The 12,325-nt window shown below is 30.8% G+C and overlaps 1 protein-coding gene across 1 annotated transcript in view; it reads left to right on the forward strand.

The window, feature by feature from the left end:
• The first annotated feature begins 1,977 nt into the window (after nt 1-1,977).
• LOC110036676 (probable 26S proteasome non-ATPase regulatory subunit 3) overlaps nt 1,978-12,325 on the forward strand; it is a 12,452-nt gene continuing 2,104 nt past the window's right edge. The window contains exons 1-6 of the mRNA XM_020741176.1: nt 1,978-2,214; nt 2,330-2,520; nt 10,863-11,000; nt 11,092-11,228; nt 11,860-11,914; nt 12,002-12,112. Of these exons, the coding sequence (XP_020596835.1) occupies nt 2,133-2,214; nt 2,330-2,520; nt 10,863-11,000; nt 11,092-11,228; nt 11,860-11,914; nt 12,002-12,112 (714 nt within the window). The 5' untranslated portion in view covers nt 1,978-2,132. The remainder of the gene's footprint in view (nt 2,215-2,329; nt 2,521-10,862; nt 11,001-11,091; nt 11,229-11,859; nt 11,915-12,001; nt 12,113-12,325) is intronic.

A 12,325-nucleotide genomic window follows, 5' to 3' on the forward strand; every position in this document is an offset into this window, starting at 1 on the left:
TGAATGATTTTAAAACTAAATTAAACACAATATGGTAGGAGAAATTGATTGAATGATAACAAATTAGTATTTTGTAGCCTATTATGATATCAGTTTATTAAAGTACATCCTTTATGAAAAGTAAATTACTTTGGAGGCATAAAATTTTCTTATGTTAAGTTCACATTTTATTTTTGTAGTGTCACTTCAAAGTAGATGCTTTTAACATGATTTAAGTTTAGGCAATACTTAGGCTTGATTAAATTGTGGTGTTGTACTTCTTAGGGCTTTTACAGGAAATAAAAATTGCATGGTTTAAAGAGAAGTTATAGAGGACTAGTTTTGTCATGATATTGAGTTGGAGAACAATTATTATTTGAATAAACAATTACTTTGTGTAATTACTCATATATTATGGATTAGGATATCTTTAGCTAACATAATCATTTCTCATGATGTAGATATAGCTGAAACTAATCCACATAACTTCTTAGTATCTTTTTATGACGTGTTAAAATTTTCTATTTTAATTTGTAATGTATCAATATTGATCATAGTGTCTCCATTACTTTGAGGGTTTTAAGGTCCTCACCACAATATAAAATTTTATTCATTCAACATGATATTAAAATTTTTTATATTTAATATCCTAATTAAGCCACATCATTGAGTTAGTGTAATTTAAAAAAAAATACTTCTTTAAGGAGAAAATGATTTATATAATGAAAACAATTTGTTCCAAAAAGATTATTATCATAATAGTTGCATCTAACAAACTCGAGTTGACATTGTAGACTGTTTTTGGGTTGAATATCAACTCGATTTTGTTAGAGCTTAAATTAGTTAAATCATGATTTGAATGAGCTCAAGTCAGACTAATTGGTCATATCCTTATGTGCCATTGCAGACTTTTACATGAAGGACATGACCATCAACAATGATCATCATTCCATTGACCTATTAATGCCCTCAAGTAAGCCAAAAGTGGCCCTTTGAGTTGGTTGTCAATGTGGAGCATGCCAATAATCTCAGTTGTCATTTGCATGTCCTTATTTAGTTGCAAATGCAAAAAAAAAAAAAAAAAAACTTCAAATTTTTATTTAATTATGCTTTATCCTTTAATGGGTTGTTTATCTTAAAATATTTCTCTTGAGGAGTGGAATAATTTCATAAATAATGTAAACAGTGTTGTTTGTCTTACTTGAATCAAAATAATAAGGCAATGAAGCTTCTTGGAGAATATCTCGCCTAGCACAAACTTTAAAACATCTATCATTATGATCATAATGATGATGTGAGCAATAATAAAGCATGGTTTGATTATCATAAATGGTGGTGTTGTTTATTGGTTGTTGCTAGAGTCAACCTGAGTTTGAGCAAGTTAACTTAAGTATAAGACTCATCTAATCAAAATTTAGATAATATTGATGATATTGTGATTATAATTTTTTTTAATTGCCTTAGATAAGCATCATGCAGCCGACTCCACTTAGTGGTATAAAGACTTATTATCATTATTGTTGTTGTTGCTGTTATAGATAAGGATCAAAACCCTTCTTAACTTATTCTTCTTCATGTTCATAAACGAAAATCTATTTTGTATTTATTTGAAGAATTAGTTAAAATGCATAGAGTTTTAGGAAAATTTATTGCATCATAAGTCCTGATGCAGTTTTACATCAGGGCTCCAATCGGGGTATGCCACATGTACAAGTAGACCCACTCATATATTAAATTAATTTTATTTTTAGTGAGATGGGTCCGCCTGTACAGATGAAAGACCGTGATTGTAATCCTGAGTACTCCTGATGCAATAATTTTAGAGTTTTAGAGAAAGTTTTTTGCTTTTACTAATTGGTACTCAAATTTAATAAATATTATTAAATTTGAAGCTTTTATTTTTAAAATATTAAAAAAAATTATAATTTTTATTAAATAATTTTATATTATTTTTCTTCTAATTGTTAATTTTTTCTGTCATTTATTTTTTCACACCCCCAAGAGCTCTTCGCGATAGGATCCCTAATAAGCTTTCTACTTTTCACTATAGTCTTCCAATTCAATCGCCCCTCTCATCTTCTCCATCTCCGTTCTCCGATACCTGATTCTTCTTGTCAACTCCAATCCCTCGGATTTTCTACAGAGACGGCGGAATGACTCAAGAGGTCGAGATGCAAGAGGCACAGGAGCCCTCAAACTCGGTGCACTCCGCCTCCTTTCCATCCACCCTTCTGCGTGAGTTTTCTCTTCGATTTCACTTGTTCAGCTTTTGATTTTGATTTTGATTTTGATTTTGATTTTTTTTTTTTGGATTATTAATGGGGAAACTGTTTTTCCTTTTTGGATTCAGATCTGAAGGAGATTGCATCTGTTATCGAGACTGGGGCCTATGCGAAGGAGGTGCGTCGGATTGTGCGGGCTGTGCGCTTGACGATCATGCTTCGACGAAAGCTGAAAGCTTCCACTCTGTTGGCTTTCCTCCATTTCGCCCTCGCACCGGGCTCAGAAGCTCATTCTAACTTGACCTCCTATCTGCCTAGGGTATGACTAGTTATTACTTTTGTAAGTTCTGTCGCTTATTTAGGGTGTTCTGGATGTGTTCTATTTGATGAATCAACTTGGCAGTCTGGTTTTCTGGATTTTATTGTTGGTTTAGTTGCATGACAATCAATAGTTTATGCTGAGCAAACTTTAGAGGAGAGATGGATTTGGTTAAGTGATGATTTATCAACGACGAATGATAATGTTGTTAGTGATATTTAGAAGATGTAGGGGGTCAAGTCTTCTGGACTGTTTTTAATCTTAACATCCTTGAAATTGCTGCAAATTGCATAATCTTTAAATTTTCTTTTTATTCTTCAATTTAATTTGAAGAAAGAATATAAGGAATTTCTCTTAGGGTTCGGGAATTTCAACACCTTAACTAGGAATTAAAATTTTATTTTGATTGAGAGTTGAGTGAAGAAAAGAAAGGGGTTTGGGTAGAGAAAAGAAAGGGATATAGTTTTTGTTCTTTTTTATTCACATTTCTTAGGCGGTGTTTGGTAGCATACTATTAATTGGATTTGGCCATGGGTTTAACTTAAATCCAACCAAACATAAAAAAAAATAAAAATTAAATCCAATGCCCCGTTAAACATAATTTTCCTTTGTTCCATCATTTTGAGGATGTAAATTTGAACTTCATAAATCTGATTTCGAGGCAGATTTATCCTGCCGTCGCTCACAATTTCTTCCATTGTAGCAGGGATTAGATAAATACCGATTTATAGGATTTGATATATCCTATTTAACATATATCTAAAATGCAGCCAAACATTGCCTTAGGGAGAAGAAAACTATGCATTTCGTTGTTGATTAAGGGTTCAGAGAAAAGTAAAAGAAGAGAAAATGGTAGTTGTAATGGATATACACTTTTAGGATTGATTGTTTCAAAGCAGTGCTTAATTTTTTAAATTAAATTGAGAAAACATTCTAATTATTTAAACTAATTAACATAGTAATTAATATTTTATGTCTAATTATCTCACTTAAATGCTCAAAAGTCATATATAGCTTAATCAAATCATAATTAATCCATAGTTTGCGTAAACTAACATTTTAACCATTAATTATATACTTAATGTATTTAATATTGTTTAATCAAACTATTCCTTCTAACCATAGGAAAGAAGATGTATAGGTTGGGTTTGAGAGAGAATAAACATTGTTCTTTTATTATATCATGGGTATTTTGAGTGCTATTAAACAAGCACTTGTGTGAATTCCTTGCTCCCTAGTTCTGCTCATTTTGGAAGTGAAAACAAATCCTCCTTACAAAGGAAACTTTTTAGTCTCCTTTCTTTTTATTCTTATTTTGAACTTCCTTTTGAAATAAAGTATTAATTTTTATTTTAATTACTTTCTCTACAAACTTTAGATATAAAAGATATGAATTGCAAAGAAAGTGAACATTTTCTTTTGAGAGTTAACTGGTATTGGAGAAGATAAGGAAAAGAGAAAATGAATTTACTTTTATGGAGGATTTTTGTTTGTCTCTCAAAGAAATTGAAAATGCAGAGAAAGAAATTTGTATACATAAAATTTTAGTAATACCCAAACTACTTTGCTTAGAAAGAAGAATAAAAGTGTACTTCCTTTTAATCCAGGCCTATTAATATTTTCTTAATGGGGCTATATATGTTAAATTAACTAAATCATTTTTTATTTGGTATTGGAGAAGATAAGGAAAAGAGAAAATGAATTTACTTTATGTGGATTTTGTTTGTCTCCCAATGCAATTGAAAATGCAGAGAAAGAAATTTGTATACATAAAAATTTAGTAATTCTCAAACTACTTTGCTTAGAAAGAAGAATAAACTTATATTTCCTTTTAATTCTGGCCTATTAATATTTTCTTAATGAGGTTATATATGTTAAATTAACTAAAACATTTGTTATCTCTTTGCTCTCAATCATGATGTGATGAATAATTTTCTTTTCTCTCTTAAAATTCCGAATGAGAACACAAAAGAGTGTCTCAGTTTTTTTCTTTCCTCTCCACCCAACTTCTTTATTTTCTTTCAATCAACTTTTGTTTGGAATCAAACAAGTTGGCGATCATTTACAATCTTAGTTGTTAATAGACATAAATTTGATGTGCATGCACATGAATCGACCAAATTCTATTAGGCTTTTTTTGAGATTGGTGGTAGAAGAACATGATTTATTTTCAAGATAAATAAGGCAAAATTTAATCAAGCCAAGTTTATAAGAATCAACCCATTTTGGATGATGTTTCTTCCGACCATTTCTTATGGTACATTAGGATGAAAGGTTTATATGGCGTTCAGTTTTATATATATAGTCAGATATGCCTGCAAGTGTGTTCCAATAATTATTACCTTAAGCTATAAAGTTTATGATTTAATTGAAACAAATTGATGAGTGGATCCTAGGAACTTTTATATATAGCTTCGTGCTTGGAACTTGCTTTATTAGGACTTATTAACTGAATTCACAGAAGTAAAATAAACAAGTAGGTACTTTTCCACTCTATTTGGTGATTCAACAGGGTGCTCTAGTTGTCCTGATACTTATGTTAATAGGTTTGGTTCTGGAAGTTGGAGCAGTAATAGCCAATAAAATGTCGTCTAATCCCAAGTAAATGGGAGTACACAGTAATTTCTAGACTCCATTCCTCTCTATATCTCTGAATCTCTACTTGGCACATGAGATGGATAAGTATGGCTTCTTTGGTTTCTTGTGCGGTGCAAATAAAGTGCACTTTTCATGAAATTAAAGACATGGAAGGGATTCATACACGAGGAATGGATTTTTATTTCACATTACTGAACAAAATGATTAAAATTTGATAGATTTGGACAAACAAAATATTTGAAATGCATTATTAGGTTTTCAATTGAAGCAATGCTGAAAAACACTATCAAATGAACCTAAAGAGTTGATAAGAGCTGTTAACCTACTTCCATCTACAATAGTGGGAAAATTTTTACCAAATTGAGTTGTTTAGCTTCAGAGCTAGCCTTCTATATTTATAACAATCATAATAAGACTATAGTAAGTCTTCCTTCATTTTTCTATGATAAAATATACCCTGACCTAAGCCATTATTCAGAAGTGGGGTTCAAATTTCCTTATGCCAAAATCTATGTTGAGTTAGTTTTAAAAAGCATGCTTAGAGGTGAATGTTTGGGTGTACATGAGATATTTATTAATATTTGAATACTTATGAAGGATTTTGAAGTGATTTTGATAATAAATCTTTTCTATTCTTACAGTAAGAGGATGTCAAATGATTGAAGAAGAAACATTTTAATGTAGTATTCTAAACAAAGAATTTTTATCTAGATTCATGTAATTATAAAATGAATCGATTGAATGATTCAGAGAATGAAGTTATATGAGAGGCTAATTGAATCTAGTCCTTGAAAAATCTTGTCAATAATAGAGAATTAATTTTTTTTATGATTTTCATTATGGAGGCACAAGTCAATTAATGGGAAATATACAGATCAAAAAAAGAATTTCATTTATCTTTTATTAATCTTAAGAAGACCTCAAATACTGTGATAATTGATTTAGTGACTATAAATATTCGAAGGATTCTGCAAAGGAATGATGTTATTAATATTTATGTATAATGAACCATTGTCTAGTACTAATGGAGTTTTAGAGTAATGAATGTGATTGAAATCATTGGAGAATTACTTCAAGGATCATAGCAATTTGTATATTTTTGTATTAATTATAGAAATACTTGTAAAGGATATTCTTGTAGGATATATTACGTATGCTATTAGCAGATGAGTAGTTTTAATTTGTGAAGATTCTATGGAATAATTAAATAATTAAAATATTTGAGGAAACATTTTAAAAAATTAGAGGCATCATATTTATTGAACAAAGATTGAATATGTGATATTTGGGTTTAGTGCATGTGAAATTAATTATAGTAAATCAATAATGCCATACAATTGATACCCATGCTCAACTGATCTTGGATTTTTTATGCAGAGAAGTGGGGATATATATGTCAAGACAACTTCTAAGTTTAGGGAAGAATTTTTACTTGTTGAAATGGAAAAGTCCATGTGAGGAGAGAATATTATGGAGACTTTTTTACTTTTTGAAATGGAAAAGTCCATGTGAGGAGAGAATATTATGGAGAGTTGAAGGAAAATTTGTAGTAGTGCAATTAGATTGGATATACAATATGAATCATTGTTGACCACTAAAGAAGTCGTTGGCAGCTAAATTATTTTTGGAAAAAATGACAATTTGCGTTGAAAAATATATTAGATGGATTGAAGGAGTAGTATTTATTAGCTAATGCAGTCAAGGTAGTTGGAATAAAATTTAGGTGGTTTTAACATGTGCTATAAGAGTAGAAATAAACCTTAAGTTAAGATGGAAGCTTTGGGAAGGGGAAAAAAAAAGAAGAAGGTTTGCACAGATTAGAGTTGACCCTCATGCCAGTTTAAACAAGAGTAAACATAGAATGATAGTTCATAAGATTGACTCCAAATAATTGTAATAAAGCTATATGATAATGATGAGACTTATGCGTGTATTTTGGATGTGTGTCTCTTTTGAAGAACTAACATGGGAGGAGGGGTGATTTTTGTATTGGCTGGATTGCCTATGACTTGAATTTTATGTCCCGGAACTAATTTAAATGTAACTGTGATAGGGCATTGTATTCTTTTACTGAAAGCTGTAATAATTGGATTTTAACTTGGTCCAAATTTGATAATATTTTATTTTTTTACTCCCTTTAGCACTTTACTCATTCATTGATGCCTCACCTGTTACATGAGCTGATACTTTCCTTCATATGTACCTAAGTACCTTCTGGGATTATATCAATTCAAAAAAGTACTTTCTTCTCTTGTCTAGAAATAAATTACCATGAATTAGGAGCCATCATCAATTCCAAGTGCTTTAAACCAAATAGTACAGCTTATAGTCTCTAGAAAAATGGGTTTTATAGGCGATTAGTTACTGTTATCATCATTAATGATTAAAAATTATTCATTTAAAATAGGACCATTTGGCCACAAACAATTTCTTTACATAAAATCTTGTTAGTTGAAGACCCTGAACATCTTCTACTCTTTAGTGGGAGGCCAAGGATTTGTGCTGAAACATCCAAAAGATTCTTGCGCTGCCGTGAGTTATTTCAAATGTCATTCCTTCACAATGGCATTTTCATTTTTTTTTTCAATCTATGATTAATGCGTGATTTTTATAGCAATCATTATGCAAGTTAATAATTTAAAATAGCTCATATTTTAACCAGTAATATAGCATAGGCACTTCTTACTTTATTTACATAGCAATTTGCACAAAGTAAATAACATGCCTATGTCTGCTATAGTCATAGCAACCCCGGTGCACATTCTCTTTTATCTATCAATTACTTGTTTAGGCTCTTTTCTTCTTAACATCTTCATGCATTTTGCTATAATAATACATTTTTTTCGCTTGTTTATTGCATAGATTTGTTCAATTTAATATGCAAATTTATGTGATTGGCAGCTATATTGTGTTACTATATTGATAATATTGTTCAATTTTCATAATTCTTATATATTGCTACATTCATTAGCCAGAAAAATAGAAAGTTGCTGAATTTAGAACATTTTAGAACAATTCACCATGAAATAGTATCTTTTGTTAAACTTTATTTTATGCTCTATTTATAACATTGATACGACCTTTTCTTATTTGGTTTTTTTTTTTCTCTTATATTGTTAATTTTAAACAATATTCTTGATTTTAATGTTTTGCTCTATTTTTAATTCAGCACGCCATACACTATGATTCTAAGGGATTATTATGCTATGGTGCATCATTTGTTATTGTAAAGCGTGACAATTATGTTATATTAAAGATTTATGTTGTGGAAAACTCAATTATTTTACACTTGTTGGCATGAATATTGGTTGTGAATTTTAAGATGAAGAGTTGTAAGATAAATAATGCAAAAAAACGTTGTCATTGAATCAGATGAGATACCTAAGAGACAAATAAAATTATTTTTGAGTAAACTTTAGATTTCAAGATTTGAAATGTTTATGAATTCCATGTGTTATAAAGTAACACATACTATTAAATAATTGACAAAAAATTTAGTTGGAGAATCAAAAGGAAAAGTTTTTTATAAATAAAAATAGTTGGGGGTTGAATAATAATGTGCAAGAAAAGATAAAATATAATAAGTGTTATAAAATTTGGCTTAAATGTAAAAGCTTAAAGTACTGAGAAAAATATAAGGTGAGGAATCTAAGAGAACAATTTGTGACACTAAAAATTCTGCTTTTAGTGATATTTATAAAAGATTAGATACTAAAAGGGTGAAAAATATACGTATAAACTAGTCAAACAAAGAAAAAAAGAAAAATAAAGATTTAATTCAAGTAAAGTGTATTAAATATGAAAATCAAAAAGTATTTTTCTTTAACGAAAAGATTCAACATAAGTAGGTGAGCTATTTTGATAAACTTTTCAATGATAACCTTAGTGATCTTAATAATATTAATAATAGCAAAATATTTTATATTTATGTCCACATTTGTAAAAAAGAATTTGAGGAGGCTTTAAAAAAAACCAATAGCGGAAAATCAGTAGAACCTGATGATATCCAAATTGAAATGTGGAAATATTTAGGAGATTTGAGAGTTTCTTGGCTTACTAAACTCTTTAATATTATTTCAAAAACTAAAAAGATGCCTGAGGAGTAAAAGAAGAGTTTTTTTATCTCCATTTTTAAGTATATAGGAGATGCATAAGAGTGTAGAAATTACAGAAGAATTAAGTTGATGCGTCATACTTTAAAATTATGAGAGAGTGTTATTGAACATAGGTTAAGGCGTGATATAAAGATTTCTCATAATTAGTTTGGATTTATGTCTGATGGGTCTACTATGGAAGCGATACATTTTTTAAGAGCTTTGATGGAGAAGTTCAGAGATAGAAAGGAGAATCTACATTTGATTTTTATTGATTTAGAAAAAGCTTACGATTAAATTACGATAAGATTCCAAGAGAAGTCCTTTGGAGAGTTCTAGAGAAGAAATGTGTTGATATGATTTATATTTAAGTCACTAAAGATATGCAATTACTTGTGGTTCGAACAGGAGGATTGACGAAGTATTCTCCTATTTCAGTTGGATTACATCTGGAATCGGCTTTAAGCCCATATCTTTTTGCTTTAGTTATGAATTATGGACATTTACAAAAGGATGTACCTTGTTATATGTTTTTCACTGATGATATCCTTCTTGCGGATAAAACTAGAGAAAGAGGTCAGGAAAAATTTGAATTATGGAGGTCTACATTAATCTAAGGGCCTTCGTTTGAGTAGATCTAAACCTGAATACATTGAATGTAATTTTAGCAGTAGTGGCTGTTGTGGCAATGTTGTAACTATGAGTGATCAAATGATTAAAAGGTGTGATCTTTTTAGATTTCTCGGACGTATAGTTGAAAGTGATGCTGATATAGATGGGGATATTATTAGTAGAATTCAAGTTGGTTGGTTGAGGTGGAGGCTTGCATCAGGCCTATTATGTGATCGACAAGTATCACTCATACTGAAATGAAAATTTTATAAGATGGTGGTGAGACTTGCAATGTTTTATGGTGCAAAATGTTAACCTTTAAAAGAGAAGAATAAAACAAAGTTAAGCGTTGCTGAGATGAAAATGCTTAGGTGGATGAGTGGCTTGACTCTTAGAGATAAAATGGGAATTGAATATATCTGTGATAGGGTTGGTATAACTTCTGGGGTAGGTAATATTAGAGAGAGTCGTTTTAGATGGTTTGGTCACATCAAATGTTGAGCACGATGATTATGTTAGGAGAGTAGATGTTTTAGATTCGACTTATGTCAAGAAAGAGTGAGGTACACCTAAAAAGGCTCAGGTAAACTGTATAAAAAATGATCTTAGTCTATTTGAATTAAATGAAAATATGACACTCAATAGGATGCCATGGAGAAAAATGATTCATAAAGCCAACCCCACTTAATGGGATAAAGGCTTGTTGTTGTTGTTGTTGTTGTTTGCATGAATACTGTTTTTTTATTTGCCATTTTATTCTAATTTATGTATAAAAAAAAGGTGGATGAACAGAGATTTATTTTTACGACCTAAAGTTGAAGCATCTAATACACTTAAGGTAACTTAATGATGCTCTAGCCTGCCATCTAAGCTAATTTATTGATAAATGTGTTTAATATTGATCGTGAATGATTAACCGAGATTAAGATTTTTTTTTTTTTTTGATAAAAAGCATTCTATTTGTTTTTTTGTCCTAATATTTGATGCTCAAACTATTACGTTAACAACATCTGGTTAACCCACACGAGGTTCCTTCAGGAAGATGAACGTGATATGGATGTTGATACTGCATCTTCAGCTGCACAATTTCCTGCCAAGTATTTTTTGCCTGAGATTGAAATCTACTGTTACTTGCTGGTGCTTATTTTTCTGATTGATCAGAAACGATATGATGAGGTGGATTGTTTTTCTTTTTGTATTCATTTTCATATAAATCAAACTTAAAGCTTTGATTCATTATGACCTCATTGTTTGTTTTTTCTTACAGGCTAAAGCTTGTTCCTCTGCTAGTATTGCTCGTCTTAAAAACATAAACAGAAGGACAGTTGATATTTTAGCATCTAGGCTATATTTTTATTATTCATTGAGCCATGAACTCACAAACAGCCTTGCTGAAATTCGCGGGTAAGCTGTTAATCTAATGGTAAAATTAGACGTGAGATTAAAAAAAGATCCACGAAACTTCTTACTTGACGGTTGTTTGGTTTGCTGAGAAAGGAATGTAGTGTAAAAGGAAGGTAATATAATTGAAATACTTTGAAGTTATTTGGTTTGGTTTAAAGTAAATGTAGGAATTTATATTTTTGTTTTTTGTTTGAAGAAAAAAAAAATCAAAACATGCTTGGTGATAGCCGCGGGGGTGATTTGTGACAGTGAAGCCTACGACGGCATGTGACCGTCATCGGCAGGCGCCGGCGGGCGGCTGACGTTGGTGGTTGACTGCCAGCGGGTGCCGGTGTCAGCAACAATCGGCTGCATTTTGAAGTGTATTCGGAAATCACCTAAATCTAACAAATTCAAAATACACTAGTTTTGAATTACATCATGAAATCCAAATTCACTAAAATTTGACACTGCGTTCCGTTTTCATCTGACATAGCGCAAGAATTTTGAAATCCCTTGCATTTGGTTTATCTTACACCACTAATGCAAGGAACCAAATATCCCCTAAAGAAAATACAAGTTACAATAGATTACCTATTTTCTTTCTGCACTTGTTCCTTCACCTGCTAATTTTTTTTTTTTCCCAATTCAGAAATCTTCTTGCCCTTCATAGAATGGCCACCTTAAGACATGATGAACTGGGTCAGGTTAGCAGTTTTGTTCTATTAATATTTTGTGCATGTTTGTGTGAGAGAGTGGCAGACCAGATGTTAATTATACTATGTTGATGGCAGGAAACCCTTCTTAATCTTCTTCTTAGGAACTACCTTCACTACAACTTATATGATCAAGCTGAGAAGCTAAGATCCAAGGCGCCACGTTTTGAAGCCCATTCTAATCAACAGGTAATGATTTTTATCAATTTGTCCTACTAATCCTGCACTTACTAGCATATTTTAGGATATATATATATATATATATAGATTTCTCCCGAGTGTAGGGTGTGGTGCTCAAATTCTTAGGTTAATGAGGGATGGTTGGGGCTCAAATAATAGCTTCCGACCATTCCTTTAAAAAGAGGAAATCTATATATATATATATATATGTATATGTATATG

Source organism: Phalaenopsis equestris, unplaced genomic scaffold (genome assembly GCF_001263595.1).
Source record: "Phalaenopsis equestris unplaced genomic scaffold, ASM126359v1 Scaffold000002, whole genome shotgun sequence".
Classification (NCBI taxonomy): domain Eukaryota; kingdom Viridiplantae; phylum Streptophyta; class Magnoliopsida; order Asparagales; family Orchidaceae; genus Phalaenopsis; species Phalaenopsis equestris.